The sequence below is a fragment of the Cryptotermes secundus genome, unplaced genomic scaffold (genome assembly GCF_002891405.2).
Source record: "Cryptotermes secundus unplaced genomic scaffold, Csec_1.0 scaffold279, whole genome shotgun sequence".
NCBI lineage: Eukaryota > Metazoa > Arthropoda > Insecta > Blattodea > Kalotermitidae > Cryptotermes > Cryptotermes secundus.
This window is the reverse complement of record NW_019726227.1, coordinates 103,031-122,973: the sequence shown is the minus strand read 5'-3', so window position 1 is coordinate 122,973 and position 19,943 is coordinate 103,031. Positions and strand designations below refer to the sequence as shown.

General features: G+C 43.5%; 1 protein-coding gene across 1 annotated transcript in view; it reads left to right on the top strand.

Annotated features, from left to right (window-relative positions):
* The window catches only part of LOC111863978 (mucin-2), a 46,906-nt gene extending 27,250 nt beyond the window's left edge, over nucleotides 1–19,656 (top strand). Inside the window, exons 2-8 of the mRNA XM_023850829.2 lie at nucleotides 3,914–7,106; nucleotides 9,792–10,095; nucleotides 10,471–10,541; nucleotides 11,773–11,990; nucleotides 12,212–12,342; nucleotides 12,978–13,139; nucleotides 13,831–19,656. Coding sequence (XP_023706597.1) covers nucleotides 3,914–7,106; nucleotides 9,792–10,095; nucleotides 10,471–10,541; nucleotides 11,773–11,990; nucleotides 12,212–12,342; nucleotides 12,978–13,139; nucleotides 13,831–13,995 — 4,244 coding nt within the window. The 3' untranslated portion in view covers nucleotides 13,996–19,656. The remainder of the gene's footprint in view (nucleotides 1–3,913; nucleotides 7,107–9,791; nucleotides 10,096–10,470; nucleotides 10,542–11,772; nucleotides 11,991–12,211; nucleotides 12,343–12,977; nucleotides 13,140–13,830) is intronic.
* The last annotated feature ends 287 nt before the right edge of the window (nucleotides 19,657–19,943 follow it).

Here is a 19,943-nt window from a genome sequence, read left to right as displayed (position 1 = left end):
TACCCATCGATATAGTGCATCCATCATCGTGTCGATCTGCGATGGGTGATTACTCCGTAAAATCGTATATTCGTAACTGAAGGTGACGAAAACGAGGAAGCTATCATGTCCTCCTTTGATTTAGTGTCGCGTTTTGAAGCTGCATTCACACTACATTTTTATTTGTACGTGTGAGTTTAGTCTGTGACACAGACGTAGCACTCGTATTTGTCTATTTCTGTTGAGTAAGTTGACACACCTGCGTGTGTGTCTATGTTGCCTGTAATTCTGTGCCCTCACCCCATTGTTGCAGGTTCATTGTACGCAGTAATGTCATCCTTCACAGTGAGATTGGCCACCAATCACACAGCTGTCCGGATCTGCCTCCCCCCCCCAAGTCGACGTTGCAGGGCTACAGGCACCTCTGGAAGGTGTCCTCCGTGCTCTCCATACGCCTACATAGCGTCTATCGCCTCCGCTTTCTCTGCGCGAGGACAGACTGTTCTGAGGTTCAAATAATATCTCGGGCGTGAAGCTGATTGGTTCCACTTTCAGTTGTATCCGCCAACTGCACGTTTCGCGCTGTTGCCATGTTTTGTTTTTTCGTTGCGTGGTCGTGTTGGTATTACTGAGGCCTGGTTACTTCGGGTGGCGTGATTTTCGTATCGGGGCTTGTAGAAATTGTAAAGATGCTCGAATCTGTTACAGGACACTTGTGTTATAGTGACACAGTGGCCCCTGTGTCTAAGCACAGATCCCATAATGTAACGCGGAAGTATGTCAACAACAGCAGTCTGCTTCGTGCTCCGACTTCTTTACCCTCCTTTGGGTGGGTTAAACCCGGGAGTTAGGCGCTAGTTGCCGCCCGTATGGAGGGGGGTTCGAATACCCTGCGAGTCGTAGGAGGCGATGAAAAGGGAAGTCTCAAATCTGAGAGTAAAATATGGTCGCTAGTAACAAGGGACTCAGACCCGAGAAAGACTGGCAAGGACCAGACAAAAGACAGACCCGTCCTCTCGTCAGAGAGGGCGCCCCATAAAAACAAGACCGTAACTGTCAAACGGTAATAAATATCTGGTAATGAGCCCCAGATTGGGCTGAATACCAACTGACTAACCGTCAGTCGCAATGTGACCGACTTGTCCGAGAGAGAGAGTGAGAAATAGGGCATAATCTGCTATACTGAGCCTAGACTGACAAGAGGCCTTATATATATTTATATACATTTATTAATATGTAAAATGTAAATATCCTTTACATTAGGACAAATGACTTACTGCTGCAGACAGTGACAAAAGAGAGACCCGTCCTCTCCTCAGAGAGGGCGCCCCACAATAACAAGACCGTAACTGCCAAACAGTAATAAATATCTGTTCAAGAGCTCGACACCAAGACTTACCGACTGACTGACGGTCAGTCACAATGTTACTTTGACTTGTACCAAGACAGAGTGACAGAATTTTGAGTTCTGAGTTCTCGGTAGGAGACAGCCACGAAAAGTTCGTCCACCTGTGAAGGCTTTATGTATGCTGTAGTGCAGTGATATTGAAAGTGTGTGATTTATGGTGACTTTTATAGTTCCTGTGTTATAAATCCGTGAAGACTAGTTGAGAGTACAAGGACGAGAATGGAACGCGAATTGTGAAGTTTGAATACAGATTAGGACAAAAGGGTACAGAGTGATTGAAGACAAGAAGCCTTCATAGTGATTTGAAGTGATAGTTTATGTGTTGAGATCCGTTGCTAGGAGACGACTGGTGAAAACGGAGAATCCTAGTGCGTGCGCAACGGTGTGTAAATTAGCGATAGCGCTGTATTGCCTGTATTACGTGTAATTAAGAGAGAGTGTGTGACCGAGCTGCTAATAAATCCAGTCCGAACTATGACCCGTCATTTCGTCACGCGTACCAACCAACATGTGACAATATCTATGGTAGACTGAAGTGACGGTGTTTATTTTCTAATTTGGGCAATTATCACATTTGGTAGACAGTGACGCCTTGTTCCACGTTAACGAGTTCGGTCGTCCAGAAACGGGGTTGCCCACACCCACAGCACTCTTAACCTCGGCCTAAACCTCTCTTATATTCAGTTCGTGTTTAATTTGTTTTTCTGAACTAATGAATTGGCACCACTGCCAATAAACAAGGCCGTCGTGTTTGTGCAACTGGCCAGTCACTCAAGGTCTTGTCGAACCTATAATTGTCCGAATATGTATGAGATTAGCTTATTTAACAACGCCATGTCGACTTGTTGAGCTGTGTAATGTTCAGTTATCAGTGAAATTTTTGTTTCTAAATTGGAGGAGATTTGGGCGTAGCGTAGTTATTTGAGGCACTATGCTACAAACCGGAAGGTCGCGGGTTCAAGTCCCGATGAGGTCACTGGTTTTTTTTTTTTTCAATTTACCTAATCCTTCCAGCCGCACTATGGCCCTGGGGTCGACTCAGCCTGTAACAGAAACGACTACAATGAATGTTCCTGGAATATTCTTGGGAGTAAAGGGTGGCCGGGCATGTACTGTCTTCGCTCGCTTGGAAACCGGGATCGTGGGTTCGAATCCCACTCAGGGCATGGATGTTTAGTTTGTGTGTATGCGTTTTTCTCTGTTTGTGTACAGGTAGAGGCCTTGCGACGAGCTGATCACCCGCCCATGGAGTCCTACCGAATGTCTAAGATCTAGAAAAGCCGAAGTAAACGGAGAAGTTCATGGAGGTAGGCCTAGGCCCACTGGGGCTGTAGTGCCAAGAAAAAAATAAAGGGCGGCCGATGCGTAAGGCTGACAACCTTACCGCCATCTGTGAGCCGGTTGTCTAGAAAATGTCGGAACCTCAACATCTCACAACCCTAAGTGCCTCCACGGCCTGTTGCAGAAATATCTTCACTTTTTTGAAAGGAAACGGTCATAGTTAAATGGGTTGTCGAGATCTAAGCTCTTCCATAATTAGGAGAATTCGTGATGTATATGATGAACAAGAGCTTTCTCAATATGCTGGTTAACAGCCCTGTTAGCTGCAAATGGAAGACACCATAGATCGGCCGGTTAATCAGTTAGACTGGCTGTTTTTTTTTATTGCTAGTGGTGTGGGACTAAGTCCCTTGTACTGCGGCCACTTCTGGCCTATTGTACCAGCCCCAGATGATAGGTGAGGGTGATTGTGGAGCAATTGGTGGAATGAAGATTGGCAAGGAAAACCGAAATACTCAGAGAGAAACCTTCCTCAGAGCCACTTTGTCCACCACAAATCCCACTTGACCAGACTCGGGATCAAACCCGGGCCGCCGCGGTGGGGAGCCAGCGACTAACCGCTTGAGCTATGTCGCGGCCCAGACTGGCTGTTAGTTGAATTCGCTCGTGCTCTAGTTTGACTCTGTACCTTGTTGCATAACCAGCAGGGTTCCTGGATTTGTGTTTCGAAACCACATCGCTTGGAGACTGGGTAGCAGCCTTTGGAACAGTGGGGCAAACTGCAGTACGTTGTATGCGACTGGCGTCCGTGTTGCCAGGTTTTGATTTGCTTGCACTTGCCAACTTCATGTGCGTCCAAGGTGAGGATTATCGTGGATAATGAAATGGAAGAAGGGTTCGTCATCTGTGTCTTTCTGCTATCCCGGCGTTTGTGTGTACAGACAGACACCTGAACACGAATGTAATCATAGGAGGATAACCGCATTCCGGCCAGTATTCGAGCAAGGGACCTCTCGAACACTAACCACTGTGCAATGACAGAGCAGACAGTAACGCCACGGTGGCCGTGATAGCGACAGATATCTAGACATGTTATTTCCGACTCTGTTTAGGAGGTACTGACTCCTTGAAGCATGACAGTCACAGTGACATTGTGGAAGGGTCTGTATGAAGTAATCTCTTGGCGTGGCATGTTGGGCTCTGTTAAACCGTTGCTATGCAACTGTCCTGTCTGTGTGTCCGCAGGTCAGCAGTTCTACTACACCAACTTCCAGCAGCCACCGTCACCGCCGCAATACGAGGACTTCTTCCAGCCTCGAACCTCGGACCCGTACAATCCATACCGGCACTCCCCGTTTCCAGTGAGCAGCAGCGCCCCGCAGTCATTCTCAGCGTTCCAGCAGGGATCACAGTTGTATCCGCATCGCGCGCCGTCCTTCCTAGACCAGATCACTTTAAATCCTGGCGGATTTTCCAGAGACCAGCGCCTGCTGCACGCCTACCCCTCAGAGCTGAACCAGCCCCCGTCCACCCCTCTACCACCACATGTCTATCCCTCAAACTCTCCCACCTCGCTAGCCTACCCTTCAAACCCCGCAGCATCACAGGACTTCCCCTCGGAACCCGATGACCTTGGTTTCAGCACCTTTGTGGACCAGAACCTGGAGTTCGACGACAGCCCGACAGAGGACCCCAAGTCGGCCCCCAACCCCAGACAGAAGGATCGGACAGGAGATTCGGTGCTGAGAAGGAAGCCGGGCACCCGACCTCAGGCCGGGTCGCGGAGCAACTTGTTATCACCTCAAAGAACTCGAGGTCAATCGACGATTGAAAACATCAAAAATGCACCCCGAGAGGATCACGCCAGGCTCCATCCGCAGTACCAGAGCACGAGCTCGCCCCGGACCCGCGGGCGATTCACTCCCACTACAAAAGCACCTGTTAAAGTGCGTCAGTTCTACATCAGACCCAGTAAGGTGCCCTTTACTCCCAGGAGACCTCTGCGCCCGACATCCACCTCAGAAGCTGCCGAGTTTGACGAGTCTCGAGGTCTGGAGGACTCCAATCCTCCGGTAGAGTTATCTGCACACCAGAAATATAGTTCTGATCCGTCTGGTTTTGAGGACTCTGTACAGCCAGTAGATAGTTCTGAGGACTTTGGGAGCCGAAAGCCCTCTGGTTCTGACATACTTGTAGTGCCAGGAAATAGTTCTGAGCAGTCTGGGAGCCTGGTACCCACTGTTTCTGACGACACCTCTATTGGAAGAAACCAAGAACAGGTTCCACACAACTCCACGCTAACTGCGGACTCACACGAGGTCACGACGTTTCTACATGACGTGCAAGACACCACGGACCCTGTGACTGGACACAAAGTTACCACCGACTTTGACGACGTGACGGCCACATTGCATGAAGAGCCCACCACCGTGAAGAAGGAAGAAATGCCCGAGCAACAACATGTACGTGACATCGAGAACAACAGTAGTACGTTTGAAGTCCTGACAATGAACCCACGCCATACACTAGTTGAGGAAGACAACTTTCGCGGTTTTGTTGACAGCATTTTGATCGATGCAACAGACGCCCCGCACGTGTCAACTGTTTCGGAAAGCATAATGACCGAAGATGCCTCCAGCGAAGTCACACTGAAAGAGCTAGACGGCTCCTACGAACCATCCACTCAGAAACCGCTAGACATTTCCACGGTAACTGTATTGAATTCCAAAGCGCCTAACTCTTTCACGGTAAGCAGCCGGGACTCAAAATTACTGGGAGTTTCCATGGTTACAACTCTCGATTCCAGACCGTTGGGCGTTTCTGTGGTAACCACAAAGAGCGTCATAAATGGCACAATGTTCGCAGTCCCCTCTGTAGCCCCACCCATTCTCGAGCAGATGGCAACTCCGGTCCCGGCAAAGGTGCAACCGGAACTGACGCAGCCAACAGAGAGCTGGGTGGTGGTCGCATCGGTGCAGACCAGCAGAAGTGTGTCTGGGGCCAGGTTCCTGCCCTCGAGTGCGGTCAAGCAGGAAGAGAGACCCAAGTCACTCTCGGGAAAGACGGTACCGAGTTCGAAGCCCCCACACAGCACGGAAAGTATTATTGATAAGTATCGTGTTGAGTCAGAGTTATCCAGCGGAATATTAACATGGGGCTTCAGGCCGGAGGGCAAGAAACTGCAGCTGAAAGTACTCACTGACATGACAGACACCAACACGACCACGCCCATTTCCACTACAACGTACAAATCTCCTGTGTTCATTCGCAAGTTCTCTCCCAATTCGGGCCGAACAACGCCTAGACCGAACAAACTCGCCACCCTATTCGATACCATCCCGATGGATGACTTGTCGCGTTTGCTTCCTTCGGGATTCAAACAGAGAATTTCAACAAATCGTCGGACCACAACCCCAAAGCATATTGACCCACTGGACTACCCTCAAGGAGACGAACCGGTGAAGCCCAACAGTACCAGCTCCAGATCGTCCGGTCTCAGTAGTGCGAAGAACAAGATCAAAGTGGAGGACTCCAGCTCCATAGAGAAACCACCCAAGAAACTAGAAGATTTTTTAAGCAAGATAAAGTTTGACGACGTCAGCGCTTTCCTGCCGCCAGGGTTCAAACCGCAAGCGATGGAGCCAAACACGACAACAGAAAAGTCAAGCGGTGTGGAGGACCTGTTAAGTAAAGCGCGGCCCGTAGATGTCAGCGCTTTCCTACCGCCAGGGTTCAAACTGACGACAGAAAAACCATCGACGACAACAGCGAAACCTAAGGGCGTGGAGGGTCTTTTAAGCAAGGCTCGGCCGGTAGATGTCAGCGCTTTCCTACCACCAGGGTTCAAGCTAACGACAGAAAAGTCATCGACCACGATAACAAAACCTAAGGGCGTGGAGGGTCTTTTAAGCAAGGCTCGGCCGGTAGATGTCAGCGCTTTCCTACCACCAGGGTTCAAGCTGACGACAGAAAAGTCATCATCGACGACAGCGAAGCCTAGCGGCGTGGAGGGTCTTTTAAGCAAGGCTCGGCCGGTAGATGTCAGCGCCTTCCTACCACCAGGGTTCAAATTGACGACAGAAAAGTCTTCGTCGACGACAGCGAAGTCTCGCGGCTTGGAGGGTTTGTTAAGCAAGGCTCAACCGGTAGATGTCAGTGCTTTCTTGCCACCAGGCTTCAAATTCTCAAGTACGACCGAGAAATCCGCCGTGGAATATCTGCTTGGCAAAGAAGAGTTGGAAGTTGTCGCCACACTGGTTCCACCTGGCTTTGCGAAAGAGAATTCCACGACCACCGAGGCGACAACACCTGCAGATGTGATCAGAGTGAAGTTCCCCACCAGAGTGGGCGTAACCCGCAAACCACTCCTGCCCGCACACAAGCCCATCCAGGGGCCGGCTGTTCAGAAACCTAAGATCAGCACAGGGTGGCCCACAAGGTAAGGCAGATGTTAGGGCCGCACCATAGCTCAAGCAGTTAGTCGCTGGCTTTCCACCGTGGCGGCCGAGTCTGGTCAAGTGGGATCTGTGGTGGACAAAGTGGCGCTGGGGCGGGTTTTCTCCAAGTACTTCGGTTTCCCTTGCCAATCTTCGTTCCACCAAATTCTCCATCATAATCACCCGGGGCAGGCTACAATAAGCCAATCAGTGGCCGCCGTGCTGAGTGAACCCAGTTGGACTCCACCCCCCATTAAGCGAATTAAAAAAAAATGGCAGGTGTTCACAACGTGTTTCACTGTATTCTGGTGTAGGTCACCAATTGAAAAAGTTATCAACGTTTCAATGACTGCTTGCTTTCCTGACCTGAAAATGGAGGCATCAGCTACCTCTGAAACGTTGATCTACCAAACAGCATAGTGTCACAACTGAGAATATGTCAGTCAGTGACAGCAGTATTAAATTTGCTTTGGTTACAACATAGGTGCTTACCAGGCACAACAGGTTAATGAAAGAGGCAGAGCCATGTGACACCACAGATATCACCTAATTCACAGTGTACCTCAGCGCAACAGTAGGCGCAGTGTGCATGGAACGAGTATCCCATGATCAGGATGGCTGGAGTGTGTAACACATTAGTACAGAAATAAGCATAGTTTTCATGAGGTAACAAGCAATTTTTTACACATGTCTCATGAAGAGTGCAGCACATGCACCTTTAATTTGATATTGCGACACTGCTTTGGCATTTCCTTCAATTCTATCCACTTCTGCATTGATCTAAAAATAAATTATGTTACATCTGAGTCTAGCATAGTTTACACGTGAAAGGATTAGGATTTTTACATGTATGTATCCCATGAACAGCTATACACATTCATCTAAAGTGTGATGTTGTAGCATCCTATCACAGTACCCAGTTCCTATTGCTCCCAAAATTAGCATACTTTTTACATGACACAGGTTGAAATTTTACATGTATCTCATGAACACCGTGACACATGCTCCACCAATTCAATCGATAATCTTCTGACATGCCCTTCAGTCATTGTATCCAGTTTCGTGTTTCTGTAAAATTAAATGTAGTTTGCACGAGACAAAAATGGGTTTTTGCATGTGTCTCATGAACAGCTTGACATATTCTGCTCAGATTTGGTATTGGAAACTTTCATCTTGGATGCCCTTGGATCCTGTTATCAAGATGCATTTTGCTGTTAGAGTGAGCAGAGTTCACAGGAGACTATGAACAGTGTGGTGTATTGTGCTTACACGTGATACTACAGACTTTTTCTTCTGTACATTCCTTCAGTTGGTCCATATTGCTCCAGATATTAGTGCAATGTACAGGAGGCAGTAAACGAATTTTTACATGTGTCTCATGGTGAAGCTTGGTAAACTTTCTCATATTTGTTATTGGTTTCGGATGGAATGGAACTGACTGTTTCTCTAGATTCCTGTATAACTGCCATTTTCAAAGACCAGAATGTACTTCACATATTGTGTTGTTACTTTGTCGTGATGCTGTAGAGGCCCTCTGATTTCAGCCATATTTGTCAACAATAATATGCCCAGTTTTCTTAACTCCATAAATGGAATTATGCTCATCCCATGAACCATTTCATGGATCTTACTGATGTTCAGTACAGGAGACTTTCACTAAGAGCTGGAGGATCTTACCAGTAACAGCCATTTGCATCTGTAGTAAGGCTTAGTTTGCCATCCATTAACTGACATTCCCACATAGCTCATAAACAGTTCCTCAGATTTCAGTGAAAATCTGTGTTGACAATTTTAGCTGCACCTTGGAGGGACTGTGTTTTGCAGCCGTATTGATCCACAGTGGGTTGCAGTGGATTTGTAGGGTGGCCTGACCCCTTCAATCTACAGGATGAGCAACACCTCAGTCATCTATTTACATATTTATGTATTTTCAACTGAAGAACTTAATCAGTAATGCCAATCTCGCATTTGTTATCTAACCACTGAATTTTGCTGAAGTCCCAGTCATGAATTTCACCCTCTTTCCTACTTACCAATAATCAGTTTCTTTCACTGGCCACATGAAATTATAGTGATGTGTGCTGCAGTTAACAGCATTTTCCATTTATGGCCATCAGCATACTCCCTCTCATAACTCTCATAATGACTGTATAATGAAATTCGAGAACAGCGAAAAGATTAAAAATAATTAATTACTGGACCAAAGTTCAAAGGGCTTTATGCTCTCAGGTTGCTGCCTCAGCATGTGTGCAATACTATTGCTACGTTTGAGCTCTGGAACGCAAATTATTCATATCTCCTTTAAGTTATTACATCATACATTTGTCACAATGTACAAGCAGGTAGTCTGTTGCAATCACACTATTGTGACTTCAGCTTATTGTAGCCTAGCCATTGCATTTTGTAAGTCTTCTGAAATGTGGTCATTTTGTGCTACCTAGATATACATTACTGCATTTATAATATTTAGTATTATAACAATGTTGACACCAGAAAATATATATGACAGTTCAGTTCAAGATATTTTTACTCTGTGTTCTCTTCCTGTCCTGAATGTAACCATGCATTACCATACATAATTCTGCCAACAGTTCAGACATCTAGAGGTAAACATATTTGAGATGTTTAGTAACAATCAGAATATTTAAACATGTCCCTGTGCCTACCACATTTTTCACCTGTTACAGGGCCACCACTGAGTTCACGGGCTGGCCCACACCATCCACCACTCCCATCCCCCTAGAAAGACTGTTGGAGATAGCCAAGACAGCAGTGACCAGCAGCAGCACCACAACCAGCACCACAACCACCACTACCACTAGCACAACGACAACTACCACCACCCCTCGTCCAACAACCCCAGGAATGTGCACTGAATACTGTGACCTGGCAGGCACTGTGAAGCTGGTGGGGGGTGTGACATGGGTGCCGGAACTGCTGGACCACAACACTGAGGAGTGGCAGCAGCTGGCCTCTGAGATTCAGGAACAGGTGAGCGTCTAATTCAGTTTAAATGTATGAGTGAGTGTTCTGCTGCGTCATGCACAATATGCACCAGCTTAGAGCCACACACAGGCGTACTGACCATGTGTTGTCCAAAACATTTCCAAGAAGTGAATTTGCTGTGACAATGTGAAGAAATCACAGCCGTTTGAAAAGTAGGACTGGAAAAATAATGATATGCCATGTTGTATCCCGCCCATAAAGATATCATTCTATGTTAGCATGTCTGAGTTCTTGTTTCAGAAAGTAAAAGTCAGTCTGTTTGCAAATGATTACTTAATTGTGAAGGTCTGAGCTGTGTTATTGATTGTTCCATTTGTGTTGCCAGATAATCGGTCTGAGGCAGGTTGTATTCCGTTTCAGCTGGAGACAGCATACCGCAAGTCGGACTCACTCAGCAGATGGTTCAGGAAGGTCAGAATTGACTCCTTCAGGTGAGAAGAACCTTGCTTCTTGCAGTCACAGAGCTTTTCCGAACCTAATGAATGGTACAGACATTGCACTCCACAGATGCAAGAATGATTGTTTCTTTGTACATCCTTAAATATTCACCTCATTGTAAAATATTTCACATAAATTTGTAACAGCTGTTGTGAGATAAAGCTTTTTGAGAAAATTAATAAGATTTGATGTGAGCATAATATGAACCATCAAGTAAAGCATGCACTAGTTAAAAGCTTTACATATTGGATAAAATATGCCTTTTATGGGGCTGACATGTTACAGAGAAGATTGCTTACCATACATTAATTTACACCTGTAAGAGTTACGTTGAAATACCTTTATATTTGAGCATGTAGATAGAGAGTTCTTTCCTTGTGTAAACACAACATCTGTTAATAGATAACAGATTCTTAATAAGGAAATATACGCAGCTGTTACTGAGTAACGATTTTGCAAACAAACCTGTTGCCATGAAAACGATTGGAGTACAACAGTGAACAGTGTTCTCTACGCAGTCCATGCCAAAATATAAGAGGAACAAAGTGGAGTAAGAGTTAATGAATTGTAAGGGAGTCTATGAAGAGAGACTTGGTGCAGTTGTGGGATATGTGCCCGACAGTGAGGACATAAGCAGCGGACAGTGTTAAGATCCATTACCAAGAAACAACTATATTGAAGACGTAGAAGACTTTTTTGTGCTGCAGTAGAGTGTGTAAACCAGTGAGGCTGTTATAGGTACTTTGTAGTTATGATCTGTAGTAAGTAGTCAGTAAATTCAATTATCAGTCCAAGCCCAGTCTATAGCAACTGTCACGTGACAGTATCCTGACTTGTGTTGTTGATGTTGCTTTCTGTATGTAGGCTTCATGATTGATATATTATTGTCTCATTTTCTGTCCGTGTGCTGTGCTAGAGTGGCATAACAGCCGTTAGATCTCTCTCCCCTTCAGTTGCAAAGGGATTTAAGTGTAAAATATTACCACCGTAAATTAATGTATGCTAAGCAATATCCTCTTGAACATACAAGCCTCTGATAATGGTCCTATACAGCTGAATTTGTCCAGTAAGTAATGTGTTAACTATTACATGTTGTACTTGAGGGTTGTTAAGGTTCATTACATGTATGAAAGTTCAGTAACTGATATGTCTCGTGTAGACCTGAAATATCAAATGAAATTGAGCCCAGGTAATTATGTTTGGAGATGAAATATGCTCTTGCAGTGACAGCACCAGTGTGAATGCGGTGGGCTCCGAGCAAGAGGTGAGCAGCGTACTGGTGGACTACTTCGTGGAGCTCGCAGATGTTGGGCACCATATTGACACGCAGGAGATCAAACAACTGTTTCACAGTAGCCTGTCAGCCGACACTGAGTCTGTGATCAGCGGTAGGCTGCAGCTAGGAAGCTTTGTGGTGGATCCCAAGTTCACAGACTTCATAGGCAAGTTGAGTTCCAACATGTGACTGACTCAGGGCCAGTAATGAACATTTGGATTGTGTAATAGAAGATGACTTCTCAGTCAGCCAAGTAATTTTGACTGCTAAACAGTCCTCTATATCATGGAGTCAGTGAATGTGTGTGTGATACTGTTTCCTAACTTCTTACCTCTGATGCACAAGTTGGGTTTGCCTCTCAAATGTTTTAATATCTCTCTGTTGCAGTGCTAACAAAGCAGGTGATACCAACTGTGGGATATGCAGATGAAGATGTGTTCTTGCCACAGTGGGCTATTGCTGGAATTGTAATTGGGTTGGCATCCCTGTTATTTGTCATCATTTTTGGTGTCACTGTTGTAAGTAACAAGCTCATTCTTTTATGGCCCATGCTTACAGGGTTGAACCTCCCCCACACAGGGACACGTTAACACTGATAACCTCTCTGACAGAGTTCAGTTTATAAACATGCATCCTGAACCAGGGTCCCCTGATGGTCCTGTGTATTGTGTTGCCTCTCGACATGAGAAGTAGTGGAATTAAATTCAATTCTAGAATTGTTTATCTTATTGTGTGTGTGTGTGTGTGTGTGCATGTGTTTGTGTGCATGTGTGTGTTTCTGGGATGGGCAGAAAAGTGCATGGAACTCTACACATGTCAGAAGGTTTTGTTCTGTGAAAGAACATATAAAGAAAACAAAATTGATCAAATTCATCAGATCTTCTGTTGGGCTTTGCCAAAAGAGAAACGAGCTTAATAGAAAAACAGACATATAAAGTTTGCACCTGAAAATTTTAATTGCTAGTGAATATCTTACTGATAATGGTTCCAGATAGAAGATAGTCTGGAAGGGTGTGTAGAAATGTATCAAGTAAACTAGTCAACGCTCTGGTCAAGCGCATGGGGGATATGAAGGAAAAGGTCCAATCACTTTTTTTAATAAGACAGGTGTTGTGACAGAGGGACTGATGGGGTCATGTTCTTGTGCTCACAGCTTGTGAACCGCAAAAAAAACAAGAAGAAGAAGTCACCCACTCCGCTGACTGAGGACATGCTGAACGAACTAAATAAAAATCACATGGGTGGCCTTGACAACTACGCAGCAGATGACCTATACAACATGGATGATGTTTGGAATGACAAGCCTCCAATGAAGGTATCTTCGTACAACCTTTCACAATAAGTTATGATATGTGACATGTTTGTTGATATTGAGCAAGCAGAGAGAGAGAGAGAGATCTTCACTCCAGGTTTCTTGCTGCTAACAGTCAGTGTTAGTTACTTCTGCTGGCAACTGCTCTTCTCCAAAGTAGAGTGTGGAGTACCCATTTTAGTTTTCAGAATGGAGTCGCAAGTCAGACATTTGGTTTTTAGATAAGAGAGTTGTATGTGTACACTGTCTCCTGTTGCACAGCCTGTCTCCTTATGTGAAGCCTTACACAAAACCTCAAAATTCAGTGCATTCCTAAGCCAGTTCCATCCAGCTCAAGTCCTTGCATTATATTATTTTCAAAATCCTGAGCGTAGAGATTTGTGTGCCAAGTGTTTTGGGTTGGAGACCAGCCAGACGCAATGTGGGTTTTTCTCACCCCTGACATTCTGAATTGCCATATTGAACTTTCAAGTAACAGAGGCCACCTTAAAATGGTCGTTCAATATAACCATGGCACACAGAGGCTAAGAGAAGCAAGTAACAAACTTTTAAAATTGTTCTTTCATTTCTTGTTTGATCTCCCAATGGTCACTTTTTGAATCCACCTCCAAAGTTTTGTAAACATTTGAAATATACTCATATCTGCTAATACTCAGTTCACAGTAGCCCCAGACAGAAGTTTGTCTCTTTACAGCGGTCATCGGGATCCCTGCAGGAGAACAGTATGTCAAACCTGTATGACAGCTGGCGGTCAGAGTGGAATGGCTATTACTACAATGCATACTATGGGAATGGTAATGCTGGTAGCAGCACAAGTGGATACTCACGCAGACGTTCAGATTATGACACCAACTTCTGAATGGCACCAACATGTAATGTGTGTTTTGACTGAGCTCTTGTAAGTTTGCCACATTCAAGAGCTTGTGTATCCCAGGATACACAGAACTGTGTGATCAGTGCACTTTGAAATGTCAAGTATGCCAGAGGATACAGATCTCTTCTAATTAAAAAAAGAGGTTCTAAATGTATTGTTAATATTGAATGTGCATGTTGAAACATTTTTTCAGTATTCCATATTTTATATGAAGCTAGGATAGCTTATTTATATCTTACACTCTCTCATCACTGTGAGACATACCACAAGTCCAAAGTCTAAAAAGAATTTTGTCCTTCCATATAAGTTTTATATTTTAATTGTGTTAAGAAAGGCTCAGCTGTGCTCAGTATGGTTTGACTGTACTGTGCCCATGTCAAGACATGGGACACATGGGAACCCTGGTTGTGCATTTCCTGCTGTAAGTGTGGCAGCTCTGCTGTTTCTTTTCCTTGTCCTGAATGGTGGACTTATCTTTACAGCAGGTAAAATTCCAGAAGAAAGATTTAAATATGAATGTTTCAATATCCAAGAGAACTTTCAGTGTGTCTCATATTTAATAATGTTGCACTACATGTGCAGCCATTGTGATAGTCCCCTAATTGTACTTACATCATATTACGATGACAGGAAACTCAATGAGTGCCATTCAAGAGTGGTTGTACATATTTTTCTACATAATTAGTGTATATAAATAGAAGAGTTAGGTTATTTTCCATAATGATTTAAGATGAGGAAACTTGTTAAATGTAGCTGACTGAAGTTGATGTAGAATTCTGCAGACAGGAATACATACATCCCGGCTAAAACTCCAGATGTGTGGTTTGCCTATGTGATTTGATTTGTTGCTTCTTATACAGAATTTTAAAGGTTACATTGGAAGTTTATCGATATAGGAGTGATCACATTATATTCAAGACTGTCAGAATGAGATTTCTGGTGTGAAACTTGGTGTGACACTTTTATTTTGGAGTAACATCTTTTTTATTTTGTAAAAGTAATTTATTGTATGCTATTGTATCAACCCTTTGTTGTTGATAATGAAGTAAGGATTTATTATATGATAGAAGAAGTGTTACAGAAACAGCAGAAAATGAATTCCACTGCAGCTTGGACACCCATGCGCATATCTGTTACATCATGAACTCATGTCCAGTTTGCGAAAGTTGACATGAGTATTGATACAAAGTGTGAGTCTTGCAAGAAGTCCTATGGGTTTTATTTTGACTGTAAGTGTGAAGTGTTTATCCTAAAACTGCAGGTTTCCTTGGTTAATGATAGTCACGTTGATTTCAACTCTTCAAGTGTCTTCATAATTTCTAAAAAAATGGCTCTCTGTTTTGATCCGAAAGTTATTTTTCAAGTTTGGAAGCCCAGCAGTTTAATTCCAGTGACATAGTAGCAGATACAATGTGTATATTCACTTCTGCTCATAGTGCTATATAGCCTGTTTCAGAAACTGAATAAAACTGACAGCAGAGTCATCTGTGCCCACAATAAGAAGCAGAAGATGTCTGTCCTGATTATCATGTATGCAAATCACATGCAAGATAAATCCAGACTCTGTGATCCATCTGGACCTGTTTTATCAGCATACCTTACTTACTGGGTCTGCCTTAGTTCCTCATCATGAAGCCTAGAAGTGTTGCTTCTGCCGCAGACTTTTGGTGTCATGGAACAAATTGCATCTGAAAAATATGTACCAAGTAACCAAAATTTTGTTTATTTAGCAGAACCATCCTGCTATTGCAGGACTGCCAACTTCTTTGTATTTCAACAGATTTATCCTAATGATGAAATTCAGGCTAATTAGCTTGTATTGATGCTGAAACATAATACATTAATTTGATCAATTGCATTGATGCTACTTGATGTGTCACCTTGGGTCAAGCAGAGAGATGTATCACCATTCATATGTAGCCTACTCTTAAATTTCCATACTTCAGTGAGTGAAGGGCTTAAAGCAATCTGTTGTGTGTTTGTGTGCAGGTGGCAAATGTTAAGACAACAAGTATTGCATGTTGCAGTAGTATATTATGTAGGAATATTTAATTTCTGTGACTGCGTGGGATGTGTTATTTATTGTATATACATGAAGCTCTCTACAGTTATTGCTTTGACCAGAATTTCACAAACTTCAGCCTGTCACAGCCCTTCATGTGAGAGATATTTGCTTTTCATATCATCTTCAGAAGAAGCTATAGATTTTTTTGTATTGTTAGCTTCTGTACTCAGACGAATTATCAATTGAGAGTTTGTGCAATATTAGCCAAAATTTCTATGCAGTCATGAATGATGACTGGAGGGGAATTTCAAAGGAAGTAGCAACAGACCTGGTCTCTTAGTTGGGATCCAAACTAAGGACTGCTGCTGGAATGCCTCACATTTTCTGGCAGAAAGCCACCTTTTGCACATTCATATTTGTTGCCAGCATTCCAAATATGTAACTGTAATCATGCAGAGTTTAACACTTCTTGCAGTTTATGTCACATAAGTATTCAGCTGTGTTGAAACTGAAGGTTTGTGAAGTCTTGGTCATCATAGATATTTGCATGTTGTGTATGGTATTGCCCTATTTTTGAGAAATATATTCTGTCAGAATGTCTCTTATTTCTTGCTGCTGTTTGTTCCAGATCTCCAGATGTTCATACAAGCCAGCAGTCCTCAACCTTTGGGGCATATGTCCCTAAATGTTTCATGAGATGCCCTAGGAAAATTTTTCAGAAGACATACAGGGGAGTACAAATATAGCTCCACCATTCTTGACCTGACACTAGATGGAAGTGAGTGGTCAGCTTCATGCCCTGGCTGTTTTACCCCTGGGGAAAGAGACCCTAGTCAGTACCCACTAAATACGAGTAGGAAGCTGGGTGGTCCCAGAGCTGGTCTGGATGGTGAGGAGAGAGATACCTCTTGCCTCAGCTGGGAATTGAACCCCAGCCATTCAGCCTGCTGCTATACTGGCTCCACCACATAAGAGGTCCAAACCTTTAACTGCCCAGCATAAACCCTGCATAATAAAATCCAAGCTTTAACAATCAAAGACTTGCATTGCATGCTGGAATGGTTTCCTTTTTCAGAGAGAAATCATACATGGAACATGTGTAAGGCTTAACCTTGATGATCTGAATGTTCATGTGGAAAGAGATGTATAAGAGAGAACTGATGAATGAAACAAATAATTCTGCTGGAAATTCATGGCATTATGAAATTTGGAGACCAGTCATATAACCAATGCAAAAAAATTAACCAGAGTCCCTCAGAATGGTCTTACTGTTGTTACATTGTGAATATTAGACTGCATCATGCAGCCACACTGCAAGAAGCACCCACATAGTTATACTTCTTTGCTGCAGAATCTAGCCAGTCTCACGCTGCGGTGTGTGGCCAGAGATTTAAACTGCTCAGTGCTCACAGAATTTAACTGTTCATGCTACTGCTATAATGTGACCACAGAGCTGGCCTGTAGTAGTTAAAAGCACACTATGCAGTGTAACAAGAGCATTGTATTACTCACTGTATTCACACACCTACCCAGCTTTACACAGAATAATGTACCCAGAAATTTAAAATACACAGTGTAGAGACAATTTTATACGCTGTGATATATCAACATATATACCCTTCATAACAGCCAGGGTTTTACAGTGTATGTGGAGACTTGTTAGATTTCATAGAGCTCAGTATATCCCCAGCTGTACCTTGCAGAGCTACAAACTTCACAGTGCAGTCAGAGCTCTAGCCTGCTTAGGGCATGTACACACAGTGCGACATCAGTCGTGCAGAAAAATATACTATTTTTTTTGCTGTACGACCTTTTCACACTAGAGCAACGTTGTCTGCACCGAATCGCAGTTTTGATGAAGGAACAATGAATGATGGACCAAGAGCGTGTACTTGCTATGTGATATTTTCACTGACACTGAAAAGAAAAATGGAGGCAGTAGGAAAGATTGCACCGGGTGCATCCCATCAATCAACCAGGTGGTTTGGTCAGACTGCTTTCCGACTGTCGTACGGTAGATGTCACATGTCGTCACGTATGAAAGCTAAGACTACACTTTGTATTCTACTACTTGATGCAACATGAACTGCATAGACGTTGTATGGCCGATGTCGCTGTGTGTGTGTGTACGTGCCCTTGGTGTATCCACAACTTACCGTGTGTTCTGTATAGCCCTCAACCTGCTATTCCCCCTAGCCCTCTTAATATTAAACAATTTCCCCTTTAGCTTGTATTAGTCCTGCTTGCTGTTATTCATGTTCTTTGCCATTACAGTTCTCTAAACATTCCCCAGCAGCAACTCCAACCTGATGGTCCCCACCACCTTCCACATATCCAATTTGCAGCCCTTCAGTTTAAACCCCACTACTCCAAAGGTGCATTCCTGCCTGAAAATGAAACTAGTTCATCACATATATGCCTTATCTGCTACCTGGTCCCCAACCAGACAGCCCATGATTAATTACTTTAACTCCATTCACAGGTCTGTTTTCATATCTCTTTCCTGCCATCTGTTGGCCCAGTACATCTCCAGCCACCCTTCAAACTCTTGTCATGTGGTTACCCTTCCATTCTCTTCTCTCTGTGCTGAGATGCCATGCAGATCAGTATTTCACATCTCGCTCTGTCAAAGGAGTGGTTATTGGGTTATAAATGCAGACCAATCTTCATTCACAGTAACCTCATGTGTTTTCTGTTCAACATGTTACATCACATGTTCTTTACTTCCTGTCTTTTCTCCTTCTCCCCACTACTGAAACTTATGTAACTATAATTTTTGTGCAGAATACAATCTCCTATGAACCGAGAACACTCAGTGCTTCGTTTCATAAACAGATTCAGCCTTCAGTGTAACTAACTAGAAGCAGAATAATTCAAATTAGCATTTCAACTTGATTTCCAAATAGCCATGTTCTCATAATACAGCTGCAGACAAGATATCTCGGTTGCTATGGCAGCATTATCAGAGTTTGATTCCTACCATGAAAAAGAGCTCTTATCTCTTCTGCACAGCAGCGTATCTAGTAGGCAGTGTATAATATGGAAGAACTATGCTACCATCAACACAACAATGTTTCAGTTACTACATTTAGATCTTTATTACTAGTAGGCACCTGAAGCCGCAGGTTCTGTGGAGGTAAAACGGCCAGGGTGGGAAGCTGACCACTAACCTACATTTACTGCTGAATATATGAATGTGTGGAGCCATATCTCTACTTTCCCATACATCTTCATGGCATGATACTTAATTGTTTTATGTAATACAAGTAGATGATGCTGAGTCTCAAATGAATAGTTTACTTATTCAGCCATTTCTAATGATACAATTTAAAAAAATAATCAAATTTTTAACATTCTCAATTTTTGGTTATGTAACCAACTGACAAACTGAAATGTAGGTAGCAACATGTACAGTGAATTGTCAGTTTGTACAGATGAGGGTTATGTTTTGTAAATTTATTCAAAGAAATAATTGTAGAGTGTTGTTTTCCATTTGTGGGCAAAGCCATATGTTGTATCTTCATATGTAGAGGTGGTTTCTCTTCTGAATGTGCAGTCCAAACACACAGTATGACATACGAGTACACCTCTGATGAGGCTGTACTCATTTATGAAATTAAAGAAAATGACATGCCCCTTTTCATCATAATTATAATTCTAAAGTAAGTCTCTAGATACTGCAATCCTAAGAGCCAGGTGTGGCTGGAGAAAGATACCCCACATTCCTCTCCAGAAATACATGTAACATCGCATTTCTACTCATGGGATTCTGGAAAATATGCAGACCCCAGACTGTCTAGACAAATAATGTGCAGATTCTGCTTGCTTGTAAATGTTATGTCACCCATATCTCAGGCAAAGCACACAATAAAATATTCTTCTTTGAAGCATGACAACTTGGGTAATACAACCACGCCAAAATTCCTGC